Below are 25252 nucleotides of genomic sequence, written 5' to 3'. Positions count from 1 at the left end.
TAACTGATCCCTTTATTTTGACCTCAACACGTGTATATAAATACAAAGGCAAAGATACACACTTACACAGACATACTCAAAAAGTCAGAACTTTTCTAGCTATTTCTACAATTTCAAAAATGGGTGCTGCCCTTTGGCATAGGACTTTGAAAAGATAGGTGGCATCTTTGCTTTTTTAATTTTTTCTGATTTATTCCACATTTTAAAAATCTACCCACAGTAGATAAAAACACTATTTGAAGTTTTAAAGCAATATTTTTGACATTTTTATGTCAGATACTTTCTTGTGTATAGGTGTGTAAAAATGTTGAAATGCATTTACCCATTTGTAATCTTTAGACTGGGCTTAAGCAAGAAATGATGGAAAAGGCATGAAGATATCTTTATGCATGTGTATGTGTATATATGTGTATATACATGTTCATGATGTTTAAAAGTATATTTATGGTGTGTGTTTATAACATAAATAAAATAGTTCATATTAAATTTAATAATTTATGTGTTGATATTATTATACTATAATTCATATTATAAATAATATGTATCATATATCACTAATTTATGAAGTATATAATGTTCACATGTATTTATAATCTGTATATTTACATAATGTATATAGAATAAATACATTATTAATTTTTAAGATATATTTGCAATATCTTTATTGTATTTATAGAATGGACAGCTAATTGGACTAGAAGATGACTTATGGAAAGAAGGGAATGGAGAACATTTTGCTCTCATTTTTCCTTTAACCCTGTTCTGGTCAGAAAGGATGAAAAGTTAGGAAGCACTGCTTGAGATGTTGAAAATGCTGCTTGATGAGTCCTCAGGAGTAATGAGAGTAGATATAGTATAGTTGTTCTTCCTTTGTCTTCTTTATATTATGTAGATTCTACCTATTTTATTTTCTGTTTGTGATTAGGAACATGAAATTTATCTAACAACATTCATTCAATATGTTGACTGGGTAACCCTTTGGTTGGTATTAGAAAAACAGAAATAAAGTAAATGAATGATCTTTGCAAGAAGTGCTCATTTCATCCATCTGTCTATGTAGCTGTTTTGCTCATTTTGTTTAGAAGTTTAGTTTTTACATAACTAATTTTCTGCACTATGCCCACAATTCAGTTTACACATGTATATATTTTTAATTTCTTTATCTTCTTTCATCTTATTTTGGGGACAGTCCATCTCTTCCTCTTTTCTGAATATTTCTCCTGTTCTATTTGGTCTGTATTCCCCAGTTACCTGCCATACTCATCTTCCTGTGTGACTGGTCTGAAGCTTGAAGTAGTCCATTTACCACTACCTCACATTCCCTTTCTCTGCCCCTCTACCCTGTCTCAGTTTTAAGTATTCATAATAAATTGGTCTTCATCCCCTATGTCCTAATGAACATGTAGAAATCATACTCCACAAAATCCTTGAGAAGTTAAAAACTAATTTTCCCCTCTAGTTCATGGAAACAGTTGTATCACACTCTGGCCTTTAGTTTCTAAATCTCTACATATAATTGAATACCTACCATATCAGTGGTTTCAGGGCATTGTCAGTTTACTATGAACTTCCTAAATATCTCTGGTCTTGCTCTCTGATTATATCCACTAGTTCTCCTAGCTCACTCATGCAACTGCGACTTCGGTTCTCTCCTTCCATTGAAACTTTTAGTACATTGCAATCTACTTTCTCCCTTTATCAGGTTCTCCTTGTTGCTACTTTCTTTCATTGGTAGCTTGCTTTGTGTCCCTTAATATGACATGTTAGAGTATTTCAAACACACTCTAATGATTATACTAAGCTCTCTGTCTCATTGTCCTTTCTTGTTCCTGGTCTGGAAAACTTTTAATCAAACCATACACCTCTCTTTTATATCTCTACCTGGTGCTGATGAGTATTTTAGAGAAAAAATATCACACAAGAGGACTGCTTAGTCCCACAGTGAATTTACTACTTTCAACCTCAGTTATATTTTCAAATGGATCTATTCCCCTGACTCTTTTTTGACTGCATTTTGTAATTCACAGCAAAGATTTTTGATTTTCCTCATGTCTTAGTTTGTGCTGCCATAGTAAAAACATCATAGACTGCTATAGCAAAATCATTTCTCACAGCCCTGAAGGCTGAGAGTTCAAGATCCACGTGCCAGCTGATTCATTTCCAGGTTATGTTCTCATATAACAGAGAGAGAGAAAGCAAGCCCTCATGTGTCCTCTCTTCTTAAAAGGGTACCAATCCCACTCATGAGGGTCCTACCTTCATGAGCTACTTACTATTCAAAACCCCCATCTCCAAATGTCATCACATTGGGGATTCAGTTCAGTTCAGTTCAGTCGCTCAGTTGTGTCCAACTCTTTGCAACCCCATGAATTGCAGCACACCAGGCCTCCCTGTCCATCACCAACTCCCAGAGTTCACTCAGACTCACATCCATCGAGTCCGTGATGCCATCCAGCCATCTCATCCTCTGTCGTCCCCTTCTCCTCCTGCCCCCAATCCCTCCCAGCATCAGAGTGTTTTCCAATGAGTCAACTCTTCACATGAGGTGGCCAAAGTACTGCAGTTTCAGCTTTAGCATCATTCCTTCCAAAGAAATCCCAGGGCCGATCTCCTTCAGAATGGACTGGTTGGATCTCCTTGCAGTCCAAGGGACGCTCAAGAGTCTTCTCCAACACCACAGTTCAAAAGCATCAATTCTTCGGTGCTCAGCCTTCTTCACAGTCCAACTCTCACATCCATACATGACCACAGGAAAAACCATAGCCTTGACTAGGCGGACCTTAGACGGCAAAGTAATGTCTCTGCTTTTGAATATGCTGTCGAGGCTGGTCATAACTTTTCTTCCAAGGAGTAAGCGTCTTTTAATTTCATGGCTGCAGTCACCATCTGCAGTGATTTTGGAGCCCCCCAAATAAAGTCTGACACTGTTTCCCCTGTTCCCCATCTATTTCCCATGAAGTGATCGGACCAGATGCCATGATCTTCATTTTCTGAATGTTGAGCTTTAAGCCAACTTTTTCGCTCTCCTCTTTCACTTTCATCAAGAGGCTCTTTAGTTCTTCTTCACTTTCTGCCATAAGGGTGGTGTCATCTGCATATCTGAGGTTATTGGTATTTCTCCCGGCAATCCTGATTCCAGCTTGTGCTTCTTCCAGCCCCGCGTCTCTCATGATGTACTCTGCATATAAGTTAAATAAGCAGGGTGACAATATACAGCCTTGATGTACTCCTTTTCCTATTTGGAACCAGTCTGTTGTTCCATGTCTAGTTCGAACTGTTGCTTCCTGACCTGCATACAGATTTCTCAAGAGGCAGGTCAGGTGGTCTGGTATTCCCATCTCTCTCAGAATTTTCCACAGTTTATTGTGATCCATACAGTCAAAGGCTTTGGCATAGTCAATAAAGCAGAAATAGATGTTTTTCTGGAACTCTCTTGCTTTTTCCATGATTCAGCGAATGTTGGCTATTTGATCTCTGGTTCCCCTGCCTTTTCTAAAACCAGCTTTAACATCAGGAAGTTCACGGTTCACATATTGTTGAAGCCTGGCTTGGAGAATTTTGAGCATTACTTTATTAGCATGTGAGATGAGTGCAATTGTTTGGTAGTTTGAGCATTCTTTGGCATTGCCTTTCTTTGGGATTGAAATGAAAACTGACCTTTTCCAGTCCTGTGGCCACTGCTGAGTTTTCCAAATTTGCTGGCATACTGAGTGCAGCACTTTCACAGCATCATCTTTCAGGATTTGAAATAGCTCCACTGGAATTCCATCACCTCCACTAGCTTTTTTCGTAGTGATAGGGTTTCAATATAAGAAACTCTAAACATTGAGCCTATAACATCTCACTTAACTCTTACCTTTTGTGTTGGATGGAAAATACTGCCATAGTAGAAATTTTCCTTAAATTTTTTCCCATGGAAACTATAATTTCACCTATAACTTCATATTGGCACTCTTCTTCCTTCCTGTTAAAATGGAAGAGCTGTCCTCCCGCTAAATATCCTGTGCTCTTTTAACTCCATGGGGACTTTATTCCATGGGTGGTCTCCTTGCCCCTCTTTCTGCAACTTCTCCTTCTCTTTTGCTTCTCGTGTATTTGCATTTAAACGTGCTCAGGTTTTTTCCTATTCTTAAACAACTGAAACAACAATAGACATAAGCAACAGTATCCCTTAGCACTACTTACTCATTTTCATTGAAAAATTTGGAAAGAATTCTCGAATGCTTTCTGGCTTTACCTCATATTCTTCACTCAACACACTTTAACATGGTCCTCACTATAAACACTGCAACAGATATATTTTCACCAAACTATAGTAATAATTTGTTATTTAATAAAATTAAAAGTTTTATTTATTACATTTCTTGCCTGCAACCCTTCTTGAAATTATAGTCCAATCAAAGGATATTTTTTAAGATGAAGAAGGGTACCAAAAGATTAGTTGTATCCTACTGATGGAAAAACTTGTTTTCAAATGTTGGACGTTTGAATCTCAGGCCGACGATCCTTAGGAGAAGGAAAACAAGTTGAATATCCTAGGAGAAGCCAAGAGTGGTCAATTAGGGACATATTTGATTATCAGGAGGGTGAAGGGCCTAGCTGAGATTAACAATCATGCATTCAAAGTGAGATTTGCCTCATTGTATGTTTCCCTCCAGCCACATTCAGCTTTAAACGTGTAGGTGTAGAGTAGGGAACAGAGTCTAATTTGACTGAAAGGCTGAAATTTTACTAAGGGATTGCATGATATAAAAGAGAACAAAGGTTTTAAAAGTGCTAAGATGACTATGAAAGTAAGGCGATGGAGGTGACATTGAGATAGTGAAACGGAGTGGGCTCAGTGGGTTGATGATAGGTCCGGGTGGGTTTTAAGGAGTGTAGCAACTTGGTTGCTAGAAGGAGTGATCTGGAAAGGTGGAAATAGTTTGAGTGTAGGATGCTTGGAATTGCAATTAAGGAAGGTTTGTAGTTATTGTTTCCAAAAGTTTAAAATGAATAGCTAAGGTAAATGGAGTACAAGTACATGGACAGAGTGAAATTCAAGAAACTAAGAGGCTAGGGTGTTGAAAATGTCAGATTGATTGTGATATCACCACTAGTTAATACGTTTATGTAAAATTGAATCATTTGTAGTTTGGATCACAGTTCTAGAGACCTCCTCCCATTTGACATGTGGATACTGGACCAGCTGAAAACTTCCACTTGTGTACTCTTTTGCAGTCTGTACTTTTGCCAGTTTTAAAAAAGCAAGAGAGTTCCAGAGAAACATCTATTTCTGCTTTATTGACTATGCCAAAGCCTTTGACTGTGTGGATCACAATAAACTGTGGAAAATTCTGAAACAGATGGGAATACCAGACCACCTGACCTGCCCCTTGAGAAACCTGTATGCAGTCAGGAAGCAACAGTTAGAACTGGACATGGAACAGCAGACTAATTCCAAATAGGAAAAGGAGTATGTCAAGGCTGTATATTGTCACCCTGCTTATTTAACTTCTATGCAGAGTGCATCATGAGAATCACTGCGCTAGAGGAAGCACAAGCTGGAATCAAGATTGCCAGGAGAAATATCAATAACCTCAGATATGCAGATGATACCACCCTTAAGGTATAAAGTGAAGAAGAACTAAAGAGCCTCTTGATGAAAGTGAAAGAGGAGAGTGAAAAAGTTGGCTTCAATCTCAACATTCAGAAAACCAAGATCATGGCATCCGGTCCCATCACTTCATGGCAAATAGGTGGGAAACTGTGGAAACAGTGGCTGACTTTATTTTCCTAGGCTACCAAATCACTGCAGATGGTGATTGCAGCCATGAAATTAAAAGATGCTTACTCCTTGGAAGGAAAGTTATGACCAACCTAGACAGCCTATTAAAAAGCAGAGACATTAGTTTGTCAACAAACGTCTGTCTAGTCAAGGATATGGTTTTTCCAGTAGTCATGTATGGATGTGAGAGTTGGAATATAAAGAAAGCTGAGCACCAAAGAATTGATGCTTTTGAACTGTGGTGTTGGAGAAGACCCTTGAGAGTCCCTTGGACAGCAAGGAGATCCAACCAGTCCATTCTAAAGGAGATCAGTCCTGGGTGTTCATTGGAAGGATTGATGTTGAAGCTGAAACTCCAATACTTTGGTCATCTGATGCAAAGAGTTGACTCATTTGATAAGACCCTGATGGTGGGAAAGATTGAGGGAAGGAAGAGAAGGGGATGAGAGGATGAGATGGCTGGATGGCATCACTGACTCAATGGACATGGGTTTGGGTGGACTCCGGCAGTTGGTGATGGACAGGGAGGCCTGGTGTGCTGCAGTTCATGGGGTCACAAAGAGTTGGACATGCCTGAGCAACTGAACTGAACTGAACTAATATTTTAAGAATATTTTATTGTATAGACACATTTGAATCAAAATAGACAATCAGAATGGTCTAATAGCGTTGCTTGGATCTACCAATCTAACAACAAATGTAATTCCAACAAACATCTGTTGACTATTGAGCTACAGTCATGTGAATTTGAGAAAGCATAAGAAATAGAATGTCACTTCATAGAATTTAAAATATAGTACATTGCTATATTATGAGTAACTCTAATAGAGAGAAATTTTATTGTATAATGCCTTTTCCTTATGCATGTGTATTCTAGAAGTTAAGGGGTTTAGAATGGAAAACTATTTAGTGACATGAAGTTAACTTTAAGATTGCTGAAGAAGTTGATCTACAATTAATCTCAGAAAGTAATCTTTAGTAATTCAGATAACTTAGGACATCAGAAATACTTTTCTTCTGGGGTTGAAACTCAGGGGTACCAGATGCCAGATTTAAGAGGAATATGTGTGTATGTGTGGTTATATATATACACTTATGCACACATAAATGGGTATACAAATATAATCATGCAATAAAGATTTATATTTGGTTTGTAATATGTGCATCTTTTCCAGTATTCCCACAAATTTTCTTTTATCATTGTTTTTTTTTCTGAGAACATAATGATTTACTGTAGAACTACTACATTCAATATAAATGAGATGTTAACTAAAATTAAAGCATTATGGTAGAAATAGCTTATAAAAGGTAAAACATTTCATAGAATACACTGCATATCTCTTGTATGTTTAACTTTTGACCCATTTAACAAAAATGTAATTATCTTTTCAAAAGATATTTGCCAAGAAGTGAAGATTGTCAAGCCTTGCTCGAAAACTTCATTCTCATTCCGATCAAACTACATGACTTTCTTCATCCTTGGGCAGAGTGTGCAGGGAATAGCAGCCACACCTCTTTATATCCTTGGAGTAACCTTTATTTACAACAGCGTTGCCACACACTCAGCTGGTATTTATCTAGGCAAGTTTTTTTCCCTTGTAATATGATTTTTATATATTTTTATCCTATCAAACTATTTAGGTTGTAGTTCATTTCTCTAGGAAATAAACAACTCAAATTACTAGATTAAATTGCTTGAATATTTGTATGCTTAAGCTTTGAAGATATAGTGGGATTTGCTGCCATCATGTCCTTAAGGGAATGAAAACAGCATTTTATGCTTCCCCAGAACTAGATTCAGTGCAGTGCTGAAATAATTATTAGTGTACTAAGCTCTCTACATATACCAACTCAGTCTTTTTGAAGGGCTTTGACATTTTGAAGTTAATGAATTTATAACAGTTCTTGTTATAATCTTGTTCATCCTATCAAGGAGAGGAGTGGCATGCTATTTAATTAGCTACAATGTAGAATCCACTTTTATAATATTTCATGCTAGTGTGTCATACAAAAAGTAACCCTGAGTGTATCTCACAATAATCTGCACTCCTTTATATTGTGATAGTTTCTGGTCCCGGTAGATTATCTATTTGTACAGGGTTATCTAACTTTCCTTTTTGAAAAAAATTAGGGTGTTTTTACATACCTGTTGTGAAGGTGACTTAACAGAAAATAACATTTTACACCAAAATAATAATTTTTCCACCAGAGATAAGGAAAGTCATGTCAATAAACTAAAATAGATGACATTCATATTTATGCTTGCTTTTAGAACAAAATTGCACCAATTTATTAGTGTTGACTGATTGTAGCAACAAATCTGTTTTGTTTGCTTTTAGTTTTACGGAATAGCAATTAAAAGCATACATGTATATATTACAGAGAATAGATTACTTTATTATTACCTCCTGCCTCCCTGGCAGCTATAGTGAAGGATGCAAAAATGATGTTTATATTGAAATATCATCTTGCTTTAGTACCACAAATTAAAGTGAAATACTTTTGAATTATATTAAATATATGTATATTTATTTAAATTATATTAAAATATAGATTAAATGTTATTGTGAATTATAAAATTATCTGAATTTCTCTATGTGCATTGAGTAATATGCATGGTTAATTTTATGTGTCAGCTTGGCTAGGTTATGACAACTAGTTCTTTTATCAAACACCAGGCTAGATATTTCTGTGATATGTTTTAGATGTGACCAGTATTTACAGTCAGTATGCTTTGAATCAAGATTACCCTCAATAATATGGGTGAGCCTCATCCAATCAGCTGAAGCCTTGCAGAACAGACAGGTTTCCCAAGGAAGATATAATTCTGTCTCCAGACTGCAATGTACAAACTCTGTCTGAGTTTTCCCATCCTACTGGCCTACCCTGTGGATTTAACCTTATGAACTCAAGACTGTAACATTAACTCTTACCTGAATTTTCAGCCTGAGAGCCTGCCCTACAAATTTGGACTTGCCAGCCCTACAATTTCATGAGCCACTTCCTTGAAATCTCTGTCTCTGTCTCTCTTTCTCTCTCAATATTCTATTTGTTCTGTTTCTTTGGAGACTAACAAAGTATGCAATGAAGCTTTTAGAAGTAACCCATTTCCATTAGATAATTTTTATCATTTTGCAACAAAGCTGGCTTATGTAGTTATTTGATGTTCAGTATTCATTTTATAGGCATTGTGGAAGCTGTAGGAATACTTGGATATTCTTTGGGTTATACTCTAGGAGCACCCCTAATTAAGGTCTCTGTGCTATCTGTGAATAGTACTATTGAGAAAAGGTAAGCTGTTTTTTTGCCTTTCTTTCTGGTTTACATTGTATAAAATATTTATTGAATAGATACTGTAGCTTATAAATGTATATTTAATTTATAATCATTATATTTTTTAAAGTATATAAATGTGACCAGTATGCACATATATGTACATATAAATACATCTAAATACACTTTGCTATTTGAAATGTAATTTAAAAAGTGGCTTATGATGAGAGTCTTACTACTAATTCTGCATAGTTTTTTAAATTGTGTTAAAAAACACATAGTATAAAATTTACCATTCTAACCATTTTTAAGTGTATAATATAATAATATTAGCTATATGCATAATATTGTGCAGCTTATCTCTAAAATTTTTTGTCTTGGGAAGCTGAAACTTTATATCCATTATACAATTGGGACTTCTCTGGCAATCCAGTGGTTAAGACTCTGAGCTTTCAGTTCAGGGGGCACAGGTTCAATCCCTGGTCAGAGAATTAAGATTCCACATGCTGTGCAGCACAGCCAAAAAAAAAAAAAATCTAAAAAAAACAAGTAAGAAATGATGTTCATTATACAACAACATTTCCCTCTTCCCCTCAGCCCCTGTTTACTTTCTGTTTCTAAGAGTTTGACTACTTTAGATACTTTACATAAATGGAATCATGAAGTAATTGTCTTTTTATGACTGGCTTATTTCACTTAGGATAATGTCTTCAAGACTCATCCATGTTGTGACATATAACAGTATTTCCTTCTGTTTTAAGTGAAAGTGAAGTCAATCAGTCATGTCCGACTCTTTGCGACCCCATGGACTGCAGCCTACCAGGCTCCTCTGTTTTAAGGATAAATAGTATTTCATTGTATGTATGAACCACATTTTCTTCATCTATTTGTCAGTTGACCTTTAGGTTACTTCAACATGGATGTGTGACTATCTCTTTGAGATTCTCTCTTCAATATTTTGGGGATATATATACCCAGATTATTAGATTGTATGGTATTCCTATTTTTAATTTTTTGAGGAACTTCCATATTGTTTTCCACAGTGGCTGTATCATTTTACATTCCCACTAAAAGTGCATAGTGCTTCCAGTTTCTCAATATCTTTGCCAACACTTATCATTTTCTCTTTTTTAAAATGGCTATCCTAATAGGTGTGTACGAGGTGATATTTTGTTGTGGTTTTGATTTTCATTTTCCTGATGATTAGTGATGTTCAAATATTTGTTGGTCATTTGTATATCTTTTTTGGAGGAATATCTTTTCAAGTCCTTTGCACATTTTTAAAATCAGATTTTTGTTCTTATTGAGTTGACACAATTCTTTCTATATTCTGGATATTAGCTTTACTCCAGATAAGTGGTTTGCCTATATTTTCTCCCATTCTGTAGTTTCTCTGTTCACTCTGTTGTTTCCTTTGCTGTCCAGGTTAAGTTCAATGTAGTCTCATTGCTCTAATCTTATTTTTGTTGCCTGTGCTTTTGGTGTCATATCAAAAATTAACTCCCAAAATCAACACCATGAAGATTTTCTCATATATTATCTTCTGGGAGCTTTATTGTTGCAAGTTTTATGTTTAGATATTTAATCCATTTTGAGTTATTTTCATATATATTGTAAGGAAAGGATCTCACTTCATTCTTTTGCACATGAATATTTAGTTTTTCCAGCACCATTTATTCAAGAGGTTATCCTTTCCATGTTGTATATTCTTATCCTTTTTGTAAAATATGATTTGTCTCATATTTATGAGACTATATTACTTGGATCTTTATTCTCTTCCATTGTTCTAGATTCTGGAACCAGTACCATACTTTATACCAGTACCATACTGTTTTGATTACTATAGCTTTGTAATATATTTTGAAACCAGGACATATGAAGTCTCTGACTTTGTTTTTTCTTTCTAGGGATTGTTTTGACTATTTGGGGTCTTTTGAGATTCCATATGAAATTTTAGGATTTTTTTCTGATTCCGTGAAAAATTCTGTTGGGGTTTTGATAGGGATTGCATTGAATCTGTAGGTCACTTTGGGTATTAAGGGCATTTTAGCAATACTGAGTTTCAGATCTATGAGCATGTCTTTCTTCCATTTATTTGTATCTTCTTTAATTCTTTCAGCAATGTTTTGGAGTTTTCAGTGTACAGGTCTTTGCCTTGCATGTTGCCCATTGTTAGTGTATAGAAGTACACTTGAGTTGTATTAACTTTGTATCCTGCAACTTTGCTCAATTCATTTATTAGTTCTAACAGTTTTTTTCCTTTGGAGTGTTTAGCACTTTCTCAGAAGTTCATATCATCTTCAGACAGAGGTAATTTTACCTCTTCCTTCCAATGTGGATGCCTTTTATTTCTTTTTCTTGCCTATTTGTTTTGGTTAGAATTTGAGTATTATGTTGAATAGAAGTGGTAAAAGTAAGTAGATATCTTTACCTTGTTCCAGATATTAGAGGGAGAACTTTCAGTTTTTCACATTGAATACAATATTAGAAGTGGGCTTTGCATATATAGCTTTTATTATGTTGGCATAATTTCCTTCTGTTCATAGTTTGTTGAGTGTTTTTTTATGATGAAATGGTGTTAAACTTTGTTGAATGCTTTTTCTGAATCCTTTAAGATGATCATGTTTTTGTCCTTTATTCTGTTAATGTGGTATATCACATTAACTGATAATTATATGTTGAATTTTTCTTGCATGCTGTAATACATATAGCTTCTTTTAATAATACTGGAAAATATTCCAGGTAAAAGGAGACATTTAAATGTGTGAATATAAAGTTCTCTTACTGAAATGAAAAAAAGGATAGCCACTGTATTACAGTGGCTGCTCAACAGTGGCCTTGAAATACAGGAAATCATGCTAGTGAATGTCAGGCTGTTGACCACTTAGAATAGAAGGGATACCCTGAAGTATGCTATGCTTAGTTGCTCAGTTGTGTCCAACACTTTGAAACCCCATTGACTGTAGCCTGCCAGGCTCCTCCGTCCATGGGATTCTCCAGGCAAGAATACTGGAGTGGGTTGCCATACCCTCCTCCAGGGGATCTTCCCAACCCAGGGATTGAACAAGGTCTCCTGTATTTTAGGCAGATACTTTAAGTTTTGAGCCACCAGGGAAGCCCAAGAATACTGGAGTGGGTAGCCTTCTTCAGGGGAACTTTCTGACCCAGGAATCAAATGGGGGTCTCCTGCACTGCAAGAGGATTCTTTACCAGCTGAGTCACCCAGGAGGTATAAATTTATACTAATTTTTATAGGTATTCAGTTCAGTTCAGTTCAGTCACTCAGTTGTGTCCAACTCTTTGCGACCCCATGACTGCAGCACACCAGGCCTCCCTGACAATCACCAACCCCAGGAGTTTACCCAGACTCATGTCCATTGAGTCAGTGGTGCCATCCAACCATCTTATCCTCTGATACTAAATTTATACTGGGTATAAATTTATACTAATGTATGGTTAGAACCTAGAGCAATATAAAAATTATGTAACCAGGAGAATATCTAGATGAACCTCTTGCAACTAGCACATGAAAATTGTATGCATTTTTAAGAGGCTCTTTAGCAGTTGGACAAGGTGACCCATCCTGTCAATGTTAATCAGCCTCTCTCATTTTTTTCTAACTACTCTAAATTCTTCCTCAGTAAGCTCATGTAAAAAGAGCTGGTTAGAGTAATGATGACTTTGCATGAATGCACTACTTGGACTTCTTCACACTAAGGACAATCTGTCAACAAGAATATTTACTAGGATATAATTATTAATACTGCTTATTGTCCAATTCATCAATAGTAGCAGTAAACCGTGAGTTCCAGATATGATACTTTCATCAGAAGGCAAGCTTTTATCAGGTTGATTACTTTGTTATCAGGTTGGCCCTCCATTAACCAAGAGATTTATCTTTATAGGGAAAGATACATATCCTGGTTATGTTCTTTGCAGCCAAAGATGTAGAACCTCTACAGACAGTAAAACCAAGACCTGGAACAGACTGTGGCTCAGATCATGAACTCTTTATTGCAAAATTCAGGCTTAAATTGAGGAAAGTGGGGAAAATATCTAAGCTCTTCTGGTGTGAGCTAAATCAAATCCTTTATGATTTTACAGTGGAAGTGATGAATAGATTCCAAGGATTAGATCTGGTAGAGAGAGTGCCTGAGAACTATGGATGGAGGTTCATACATTGTATAAGAGCTAGTGACCAGAACCATCCAAAAGAAAAACAAATGCAAGAAGGCAAAGTTGTCTGAGGATACTTTACAAATAGCTGAGGAAACAAGAGAAGTGAATGGCATGGGCAAAAGAGAAAGATATACCCAACTGAATGCAGTTACAGAGAATAGCAAGGAGAGATAAGAAGGTGTTCTCAAGTGAACAAAGAAATAGAGGAAAACAACAGAATGGAAAGGACTAGAGATCTCTTCAATAAAATTGGAGATATCAAGGGAACATTTCATGCAAGGATGGCATGGTAAAAGACAGAAATGGTAAGGCCGTAACAGCAGCAGGAGAGATTAAGAAGAGGTGGCAAGAGCACATAAACGAACTGTACAAAAAAGGTCTTAATGTCCTGGATATCCACCTTGATGTGGTCACTCACCTAGAGACAGACATCCTGCAGTGTAAAGTCAAATAAAGCTAATGGGAGTGATGGAATTTTAGCTGAACTATTTAAAATCCTAAAAGATGATGCTGTTAAAGTGCTGTGCTCAGTACATCAGCAGATTTGGAAAACTCAGCAGTGGTCACAGAACTGAAAAAAGTCAGTTTTCATTCCAATCCCAAAGAAGGGCAATTTCAAAGAATGTTCAAACTACAATTCAATTGCAGTCATTTCATGTGCTGGCAAGGTTATGCTCAAAATCCTTCAAGCTAGGCTTCAGCAGTATATGAACTGAGAACTTCCAGATGTACAAGCTGGGTTTCAAAGAGGCAGAGAAACCAGAGATTAAATTGCCAACATTTGTTGGATGATGGAGAAGGCAAGAAACTTGTAGAGAAACATCTGCTTCTGCTTCCTTGACTACACTGAAACCTTTGACTGTGCATATCACAACAAACTGTGGAAAATTCTTAAAGAGATGGAAGTACCAGACCACCTTACCTGCCTCCTGAGAAACCTGTTAACAGGTCAAGAAGCAGCAGTTAGAACTGGCCATGGAACTAATGAATTATTGTCACCATGCTTATTTAACTTCTATGCAGAGTACATCATGTGAAATGGCAGGCTAGATGAATCACAAGCTGGAATCAAGATTGCAGGGAAAAAATATCAACAACTTCAGGCATAGAAATGATACCATTCTAATGGCAGAAAGTGAAGAGGAACTAAAATGTGTCTTGATGAAGGTGGAAGAGAAGAGTGAAAAAGTTGGCTTGAAACAATGTGAAAAAAGCTAAGATCATGGCATCCAGTTCCATCAGTTCAGTTCAGTTCAGTCACTCAGTCATGTCCGACTCTTCGTGACCCCATGAACTGCAGCACGCCAGGGTCTCCCTGTCTATCACCAACTCCTGGAGTTTACCCACACTCATGTCCATTGAGTCAGTGATGCCATCCAACCATCTCATCCTCTGTCATCCCCTTCTCCTCCTTCCCTCAGGAGGAGGGGAGGATCTTTCCCAGCATCAGGTGTTTTCAAATGAGTCAGCTCTTCGCATCAGGTGACCAAAGTATTGGAGTTTCAACTTCAACATCAGTCCTTCCAATGAACACCCAGGACTGATCACCTTTAGGTTGGACTGGTTGAGTCTCCTTGCAGTCCAAGGGACTCTCAAGAGTCTTCTCCAGCACCACAGTTCAGAAGCATCAATTCTTTGGTGCTCAGCTTTCTTTATAGTCCAACTCTCACATCCATACATGACTACTGGAAAAACCTAGCCTTGACTAGATGGACCTTCGTTGACAAACTAATGTCTCTGCTTTTTAATATGCTGTCTAGGTTGGTCATAACTTTCCTTCCAAGGAGCAAGCATCTTTTAATTTCATGGCTGCAATCACCATCTTCATTGATTTTGGAGCCCCCCAAAATAAAGTCAGCTGCTATTTCCACTGTTTCCCCATCTATTTCCCATGAAGTGATGGGACCAGATGCCATGATCTTCGTTTTCTGAATGTTGAGCTTTAAGCCAACTTTCTGACTCTCCTCTTTCACTTTCATCAAGAGGCTTTTTAGTTCTTCTTCAATTTCTGCCATAAGGGTGGTGTCATTTGCATATCTGAGGTTATTGATATTTCAACGAGTAGGCATATTTTAATTTCATGGCTACAGTCAGCATCCACAGTGATTTTGGGGGCCAAGGAAATAAATAAAATCTTTACTGCTCCAGTTTTTCCCCTTCTATTTGCCATTAAGTGATAGAACTGGTTTATTTCTGCTTTATTGACTATGCCAAAGCCTTTGACTGTGTGGATTACCACAAACTGTGAAAAATTCTGAAAGGGATGGGAATACCAGATCACCTGACCTTCCTCTTGAGAAGTCTGTATGCAGGTCAAGAAGCAACAGTTAGAACTGGACATGGAACAGACAGGTTCCAAATAGAAATTGAAGTACATCAAGGCTGTATATTGTCACCCTGCTTATTTAACTTATATGCAGAGTACATCATGAGAAACACTGGGCTGGAAGAAGCACAAGCTGGAATCAAGATTGCTGGGAGAAATGTCAATAACTTCAGATATGCAGATGATTCCACCCTTATGGCAGAAAGTGAAGAAGAACTAAAGAGCCTCTTGATGAAAGTGAAAGAGGAGAGTGAAAAAGTTGGCTTAAAACTCAACATTCAGAAAACTAAGATCATGGCATCTGGTCCTATAACTTCATGGGAAATAGATGGGGAAACAGTGCTAACAGTGTCAGACTTTATTTTGGGGGGCCTCAACATCACTGTAAGTGGTGACTGCAGCCATGAAATTAAAAGACGCTTGTTCTTTGGAAGAAAAGTTATGACCAACCTAGACAGCTTATTAAAAAGCAGAGACATTACTTAGCCAATAGTGATCCATCTAGTCAAGGCTATGGTTTTTCCAGTAGTCATGTATGGCTGTGAGAGTTGGACTACAAAGAAAGCTGAGTGCCGAAGAAATTATGCTTCTGAACTGTGGTGCTGGAGAAGACTCTTGAGAGTCCCTTGGACTGCAAGGAGATCCAACAGTCCCTCCTAAAGGAAATCAGTTCTTAATATTCATCGGAAGGACTGATGCTGAAACTGAAGCTCCAATATTTTGACCACCTGATGTGAAGAACTGACTCATTTGAAAAGACCCTGATGCTGGGAAAGATTGAAGGCAGGAGAAGGGGATGGCAGAGGATGAGATGGTTGGATGGTATCACTGACAAAATGGGCATGGGTTTGAGTAAGCTCCAGAAGCTGGTGATGAACAGGGAGGCCTGGAGAGGTACAATACATGGGGCTGCAAAAAGTTAGACATGACTGCAAGACTGAACTGAATGGAACTGAACTTCTTGAAAGGAAAGGTATGACAAATCTAGATATTGTATTTAAAAGGAAGCATCACTTTGCTAATAAATGTCCATGTAGTCCAGGCTATGATTTTTCCAGTAGTCATATACATATGTGAGAGTTGGATTGTAGAGCAGGCTAAGTGCCAAAGAATTGATTCTTTTGAATTGTATGATGGTGGAGAAAACTCTTGAGAGTCCCTTGGACAGCAAGGAGATCAAACCAATCAACCCTAAAGGAAATTAACCCTGAATATTCATTGGTAGACTGATGACAAAGCTTAAGCTCCAATATTTTGGCCACCTGATGTGAAGAGCTGACTCACTGGAAAAGACCCTGATGCTAGGACAGATTGAAGGCAAAAGGAGAAAGGAGCATCAGAGGATGAGATGCTTAGATAGCGTCATCTACTCAATGAACAGGAATTTGGGCAAGCTCCAGGAAATAGTGGAGGACAGAAGAGTCTGTTGTGCTACAATCCATGAGTCACAAAGAGTGGGACACAACTTAGCAACAACAGTAACAACAGCACATATCCTAGGCAAGAATTTTCTTCTCTACTGTCTTTGTCCATTTGGACAGGTGAAACTCCAATACTTTGGCCAGCTGATGCAAAGAGCTGACTCATTTGAAAAGACCCTGATGCTGGGAAAGATTGAGGGAGGGAGGAGAAGGGGATGACAGAGAATGAGGTGGCTGGATGACATCACCGACTCAATGGACATGGGTTTGGGTGGACTCCAGGAGTTGGTAATGGACAGGGATGCCTGGTGTGCTGCAGTTCATGGGGTTGCAAAGAGATGGACACGGCTGAACAACTGAACCTAACTGAACTGAATAGAAATCTCATACTCTGAGCTTACAGAAACAGAAATTTACTTCTTATATTTCTGTATGCTGACAAGTCCATGATCAAGGTGCTGGCAAATTCAGTGTCTGGTGAGATCCTGCTTCCTGGTTCATAGATACAGCTATTTTCTCCCTGTATCTTTTCATGGGTGAAGGGGCAAGAAGTCTGTCTGGGGTTTTTAATCACATTCATGCAGACTCTACCATCATAACCTAATCACTTCCCCAAAGCTCCACTTCCTAGAACGATTAAAAGGAACCTTAACATATGAATTTTCAGGGGACACAAATATTCACTCATAACAATGTTTATTCTACCAACAGTGCCTATGGTATCACTACCATTCATATAGATGCCCTATTCATCCCTGTGGTATCTCATTCCTGTGGTTATCTCTCTAGGCTTTTTCTATACATACAAAGGCAGTATGACAGCATGGTAATTACAAAATTTACTGGTCTTAATCTGCACACCATTATCCAGAAATATCTGGTTAAATAGAATGGTGTCATAGCTTGGGGCCCTCACCAGGTTTTTAGGTGGAGTTTTTGGATGATATGTAACATCATGCCATTTTCACACAGAAACAGTTTTACTTATTTTTTTCTGATTTGGTTGCCTTTTATTTCTTTCTCTTGCCTAATTGCTGTGGCTAGTTAAGCATCCTTACCTTTATCTGATCTCAGAAGAAATGTTTTTAGCTTTTCACTGTTCAGTGTGATGTTAGCTGTGTGTTTGTCATGTACGGCCTTTTTAATGTTGAGGTATGTTCCCTCTGTGGACTTCCTCAGTGGCTCACTGGTAAAGAATTCACATGCCAATGCAGTTTGATCTGTGGGTCGGGAAGATCCCCTGTAGAAGGAAATGGTAACCCATTCCAGTATTTTTGCTTGGGAAATCCTATGGACAGAGCAGTCTGGCAGGCTACAGTCCATGGGGTTGCAATAGAGTCAGACACAATTTAGAGACTAAACAACAAAGTGTTCCCTGTATACTCAATCCATTGAGTATCTTTCATCATAAATGGATGTTGGATTTTCTCAAATGCTTTTTCTGCTTTAATTGGCATGATCATATGATTTTTATCCTTCATTTTGTTAATGTGGTGAATCATATTGATTGATTTGCAGATGTTGAATCATCCTTGTATCCTTGGAAGAAATCCCACTTGATCATGGTTGTGATCCTTTTAATATACTGTTTAGTTCAGTTTTCTAGTATTTGGTTGAGTATTTTTGCACTGATGTTCATCACAGATATTGACCTGTAGTTTTCTTTACTTGTGGTGTCCTTGTCTGGATTTGATTGATTTAAATTTAACATCAATTTCAGTTTATTTTTGCATATAATATGAGAAAGGGGACACATTTATATTTTTTCCTGAAAGGAATATTTATTTATACTGATAACATTTTTTAGTCAGTCCATGATTTTTAAATATTAACTTAATTTTTAATATTAAATACCATCTTTATGATAGTAAAATTTTCTTGTGTATATATAGATTTTCTTCCTGTCTCTGTATCTCTAGTATGTTCCCTGATATATATTTTTTTATTTCATGCCAATACTAAAGGGTTTCAATAACTAAAGCTTTATTGTATTATTTTCTATATTGTTAAACAAGTCCTCATTCATCAAATAAGGGACTGTTTTTACAAAATTGCTCTTCCAGATACATTTGATAATTATAGGTTATAATAAAATGTTTTGACTTGTAACAGTTGGATTTGTGTGTCAAATGAGAGTAGTTGCATGGTAATAATTGGAACCAATGCATACATATAGTTAGAATGCATAGATGGGCTCACATGTAAAAAGAAAGATTTCCAAAAGATAAAAAGCTATAATTTTATAAATATAAGAGAGAAAAATAGAAATTTTATGAATGTTATAGTCAACAAGGAAACAGAGCTCAGTGATAATCTGGAGTTGAAACTCCCTGGGCATAACATATCTACATGTATATATCCTTACTGAATTATGGATATCAAATTTGTAACCCTGTGTCATTGCAAGTTGGTATTTGTATCCCTGAATAATGTAGCAATGGATAGGAAGTTGTCCCATTGATAAATAAACTGGGAATATTCTCCATACTCTGTGACAGTCAAAGCCTAAATGCAGGCTACTCACCAGGTTCTGTTGGCAGCAGATCTTGCTGGCATTAGAGTACCACCAAAGCTGTTTCCTGTGGATGTGGACTTTTTCCCACAACAGCTGGCTGGACAGCATCTTAAGTGTGTGTGGAACTGAAGATAATGGCAGCGATGTGGTAATCAGCTTCCCCAAGTCTCCTCCCTAAATGATATAAAATAATGTCATAACATGAAAATCCCTCACAAAAATCATGGCCTGAGCATAATTGGAAACAAAGAATGTTGAAACTACAAAACAACTGTGACTGAAAAGGGGAAAAAAAAAATCAACAAAATCCCAGCAGAGGACCCTTAACATTTCCATCTTGCTCTGCCCACTGCAAAGCTTTGTGGTTTGCAAAGACAGACCAAGAAAAACCACAGGGGAGATAGAAGACAAAGGCTATCAAAGCGTAATTAGTTAGGGTTACTAGAAGGCTAAAACATGCTCAATCTGAGAGTTCAGAGAAAGGACTATAAGAGAAAGATTACCAAGAAATGGTAATGAGTCAGATACCTGGATTAAGTGTTAGTTGTGCAATTTAAAGGGCCAAGCTTGTTCTAAAGAATTTGGCACATGGTTTAAAGGAGGTAAGAATGATTTTAAAAAATAGATCAGATTTAGAGTGATAGTCTTCTAAATGTGTAACTTCTGTCGGAGAAAGAAGTTTAAAAGGGACAAAGAATTACTGTTCACCACCTGAGCAGACAGGGGAAAAGTGGGGAAAGGAAAAAGTTTAGCATCCTACATGAAAGAAGAGAACCACATAATTGGAGAACTCACAACCACTCAATCTCAGCAAAACAAAGCAATAACAAAGACAAATTAACAGAAAATGCTCTTTCTCTCTCTGTTTAATTATGGCTTTGTAATAAACTATGCAAAGTTGAAAATTTTCATTTTCTCTATTAAAGTTTTGGAGACAGTGATGATAAAGAACGTTGGCGGCGGAGTTGGTGGAGTTATTTTGTTATTATTGCAGTAATTGCATGGTCTACATTAATACCATTTTCATGCTTTCCACAGAGTTTACGAGGTGACTATAAAAATATAATTCATTAAATTAAAGGAGAGTATATTCCTCACCCCTACCCTGATCCCCAATTCTCAGAATATGACTGAATTTCATTACTTTCTGTGTACATTTCTTTCTGTGATGGACAAACAGTGACATGTGCTAGTATTATTTGAACAAATAAAGCATGCCACCAAGTAATTATTTTATTTATGTGCCAGACTGTCATTAGTACATATTTTTGTTTTTTTGTCATTCCTGTCTAAAAATGCTTCATGCTATCTAAAATTTTCTTGATGAGAGAAGCATATTTAATCTTATTTACCTATCATGATTTATGTTATAAGGTAAAGTACTAACTATTAAAAGTCTTTGGGAAACATTGGAATATACATGTAACATTAGAGAAATCAAATAGCTTCCTAATGGTAGTAAATTTAATTGGTACAAAATATTTTTAGTGATACCAAATTTGTACTTTTATATTTTAGGGCTATGCTGTCAAATACTGTAGTTGTTATATGTATCTATTTAAATTTTAATTTAAATTAAAAATCCATTTACTCAATCATAGGAGCTACATTTTAAAATATTTAATAGCCTCATCATAGCTAATGGCTACGATATTGGAGATATTGGAAAGTACAGATATGGGAAATTTCCCTTATCACAAAGATCTTTAGGACAGTACTGTTTTAGAAGAGCATGTCTTTTAGTTTATTAGCTTGACTTTGAAAGTGAAAGTGAGGTTGCTCAGTTGTGTCCTACTCTTTGGGACCCCATGGACTGTAGCCTACCATGCTCCTCAGTCCATGGAATTTTCCAGGCAAGAGTACTGGAGTGGGTTGCCATTTCCTTCTCCAGGGGATCTTCCCAACCCAAGGATTTAACCTGGGTCTCCTGCATTGCAGGCAGACGCTTTATAGTCTGAGCCACCAAAGGCCACCAGCTTGATTTTAGCTTGTTCAAAAATAGTTCACTTACCATTTCAGGACCAATTGGGTATATGTTGGAATGTGTATGAATGCTTATTATATGTGTGTTAGTTATTTGAACATGTTATAAGATTCTTCTCCTTGTTAATGTATAGGCACAGCAAGGATAAAAGCTGGGAAACGTAAACAGCCTCATATTTTGGACAGAGATCAAACAAAAGATCAGGAATTTGGACCTAGTATCAAGGACTTATTTGCTACTTTCAGGGTAAAGTATTTTATATAAACAAGCAAATTAACTTGACATGTACAATATTTTTGTTATGGATTTAAGAAAAGTATAAAGTGTTCAACTTGAATCTGAATGGAACTTTTGAGGTCTTGATTAACCTACTCATTTTCTAGATAATGGAAAATAGGATCCATTTCACCTATGTGGCATCAGTACAAACTTGGTTAGTGTCAAAGACTGATACCAAGTATTTTTCCTTCTTCTATTGCTTTAAACTTTTATATTATAATGAATTTATTTTTTCTCTATATAAATAAATAAGCCATTTAATAAGATGACAGAGGTAGGTATTAGCATTATCTTTTTATTATATTTAAATAACTTAGAAAAGAACTTTAGAAGTTAACAAATACTCTCACAAACAACTTTTTTTTTCATTTAGAAATGTTTATTTCAGAATGGCCTATAGGACCTTACCCAGTTAAAATTCCTGTCAGCCCTTCTCATGGGTCATGACTGAGTTTTGCTTTTATGAACCTACATGTCAAAGCAACAAAACCAACAAACATGTATTCAATTTGCTATTTTTTTTGAGGATTTATGCATCTATTTTCATCAGAAAATTTGACCCGTAGTTTTATTTTTATGTGCTTGTCTTTATCTGATTTGGTATGAGGGTAATGGTGACCTTGCAGAATGAATTAGAGAGCGTTCCCTCCAAAATTTTTTGAGATGGCTTGAGAAGGATAAATATTAGCTCTTATCTATATGCTTGGTAGAATTCCCCTATGAGGTTGTCCAGTCCTGGACTTGTTTGCTGAAAATTTTTTCTTACAAATTCAATTTCATTGCTAGTGATGGATCTGTTCAGATTGTTTATTCCTTCTTTAGATTCAGTTTTGGAAGATTGTATGTTTCTAGAAATTTATCCATTTGTTCTAGATTGTCCATTTGTTGGCCTTTAACTATTTGCTATATTCTCTTACAATTTTTATATCTCTGTGATATCAGTTGTAATTTTTCCTCTTTAATTTCTTATTTTGTTTATCTGTATCCTCTATCTTTTTTTCTTAGTGAACCTAGCTTAAGGCTTATCTTTAAAAAAAAATAAAACAGCTCTTGATTTGGTTGATATCTTCTATTTAGATGGTAGGTTAAGTTGTTGGTTTCTGAGATTTGTTTCTCCAAGCAGGACTGTATTGCTATGAACTCCCCTCTTTGAACTGCTTTTGATGTATCCCATAGATTTTGGGATTTGTCTTTTTAACTTCCATTTTTCTCTGTACCTTTTCTGTTTTCCGCTTTGATTTCTTCACTGGCCCATTGATTTTCTAGTAGCATGTTGTTTTGTCTCCACATTTGTGCTTTATCCATCTTTTTGCCTATAACTGATTTCTAGTTACATACCACTGTGGTTAGAAAAAGTGTGCAATATGGTTTCTGTCCTCTTAAATTTGTTGAGACTTATTTTGTGGCCGGCATATGATCTGACCCGAAGAACACTCTATGTGCACCTGAAAAGAATGTATATCTGCTGTTTGGGGATGCAATGTCCTATGGATGTCTGTTAAGCCAAGTAGTCTAATGTGTCGTGTAAGACCACCATTTCCATATTGATTTTATGTCTGGATGGTGTGTCAATTGATACAAATGGGATATTAATGTCCCCTACTATTTTTGTATTCTTGCTAATTTCTCCTTTTATGTCTGTTAGTGTTTGCTTTGTATATTTAGGCGCTCATATATTCAGTTCAGTTCAGTTGCTCAGTCATGTCTGACTTTTTGCGATCCCATGAATTGCAGGATGCCAGGCCTCCCTGTCCATCACCAACTCCCAGAGTTCACTCAAACTCATGTCCATCGAGTCAGTGATGCCATCCAGCCATCTCATCCTCTGTTGTCCCCTTTTCCTCCTGCCCCCAATCCCTCCCAGCATCAGAGTCTTTTCCAATGAGTCAGCTCTTCTCATGAGGTGGCCAAAGTACTGGAGTTTCAGCTTTAGCATCATTCCTTCCAAAGAACACCCAGGGCTGATCTCTTTTAGAAAGGACTGGTTGAATCTCCTTGCAGTCCAAGGGACTCTCAAGAGTCTTCTCCAACACCACAGTTCAAAACATCAATTCTTCAGTGCTCAGCTTTCTTCATGGTCAAACTCTCATATCCATACATGACTACTGGAAAAACCATAGCTTTGACTATACCGATCTTTGTCAACAAAGTGATGTCTCAGCTTTTTAATATGCTGTCTAGGTTTGTCATAGCTTTTCTTCCAAGGAGCAAGCATCTTTTAGTTTCATGCCTGCAGTCACCATCCACAGTGATCTTGGAGCCCCCCGAAATAAAGTCTTTCAGTGTTTCCATTGTTTCACCGTCTGTTTGCCGTGAAAGATGGGACCAGATGCCATGATCTTAGTTTTCCGAATTGAGTTTTAAGCCAGCTTTTCCACTCTTAACTCTTTCACTTTCATCAAGAGGCTGTTCCTACTAGCTTTCAGCCATAAGGGTGGTGTCATCTGCATATCTGAGGTTATTGATATTTCTCCCGGCAATCTTGATTCCAGCTTGAACTTCATCCAGCCTGGCTTTTCACAGGATGTACTCTGCATATAAGTTAAATAAGCAGGGTGACAATATACAGCCTTGATGTGCTTCTCTCCCAATTTTGAACCAGTTTGTTGTTCCATGTCCAGTTCTAACTGTTGCTTTTTGACATTCATACAGATATTTCAAGAGGCAGGTAAGGTAGTCTGTTATTTCCATCTCTTAAAGAATTTTCCACAGTTTGTTGTGATCCATCCACACAGTCATAGGCTTTACCATAGCCAGTGAAGCAGAAGTAGATATTTTTCTGAAATTCTGTTGCTTTTTCTGTGATCCAGTGTATGTTGGCAATTTGATCTCTGGTTCCTCTGCCTTTTCTAAATCCAGCTTGTACATCTGGAAGTCCTCAGTTCAATACTGTTTGAGCATTACCTTACTAGCATGTGAAATGAGTTCAGTTGTGCAGTAGTCTGAATATTTTTTGGCCTTGCCCTTCTTGGTGATTGGAATGAAAACTGACTTTTTCAAATTTTTGGCCTAAGCTGAGTTTTCCAAATTTGCTGGCATATTGAGTGCACCACTTTCACAGCATCATTTTTAAGGATTTGAAATAACTCAATGGATATTCCATCATCTCCACTAGCTTTGCTCATAGTGATGCTTCCTAAGGCCCTCTTGACTTCACACTCTAGGATGCCTGGCTCTAGGTGAGTGATCACAACAAAATGGTTATCTGGGTCATTAAGATATTTTCTCTACAGTTCTGTGTATTCTTGCCATCTTTTCTGAATATCTTTTGCTTCTATTAGGTCCATACCATTCCTGTCCTTTATTCAGCCCATCTTTGCATGAAATGTTCCCTTGGTATCTCTAATTTTCTTGAAGAGATCTCTAGGCTTCCCCATTGTATTGTTTTTCTCTATTTCTTTGCACTAGTCACTGAGGAAGGCTTTCTTATCTTCCCTTGCTATTCTGTGAATTCTGCATTCAGATGAATGTATCTTTCCTTTTCTCCTTTGCCTTTTACTTCTCTTCT

At 36.9% G+C, this 25252-nt stretch overlaps 1 protein-coding gene across 1 annotated transcript in view; it reads left to right on the top strand.

Moving 5' to 3' along the window:
- The window catches only part of SLCO6A1 (solute carrier organic anion transporter family member 6A1), a 104492-nt gene that overhangs the window by 21809 nt on the left and 57431 nt on the right, over positions 1-25252 (top strand). The window contains exons 7-11 of the mRNA XM_069592742.1: positions 7163-7348; positions 8953-9042; positions 20006-20018; positions 20420-20529; positions 21599-21711. Of these exons, the coding sequence (XP_069448843.1) occupies positions 7163-7348; positions 8953-9042; positions 20006-20018; positions 20420-20529; positions 21599-21711 (512 nt within the window). The remainder of the gene's footprint in view (positions 1-7162; positions 7349-8952; positions 9043-20005; positions 20019-20419; positions 20530-21598; positions 21712-25252) is intronic.

The sequence above is a fragment of the Ovis canadensis genome, chromosome 5, assembly GCF_042477335.2.
Source record: "Ovis canadensis isolate MfBH-ARS-UI-01 breed Bighorn chromosome 5, ARS-UI_OviCan_v2, whole genome shotgun sequence".
Classification (NCBI taxonomy): Eukaryota; Metazoa; Chordata; class Mammalia; order Artiodactyla; family Bovidae; genus Ovis; species Ovis canadensis.
Note: the sequence above shows the minus strand (reverse complement) of the source record. Positions and strands in the feature narration are given on the sequence as shown.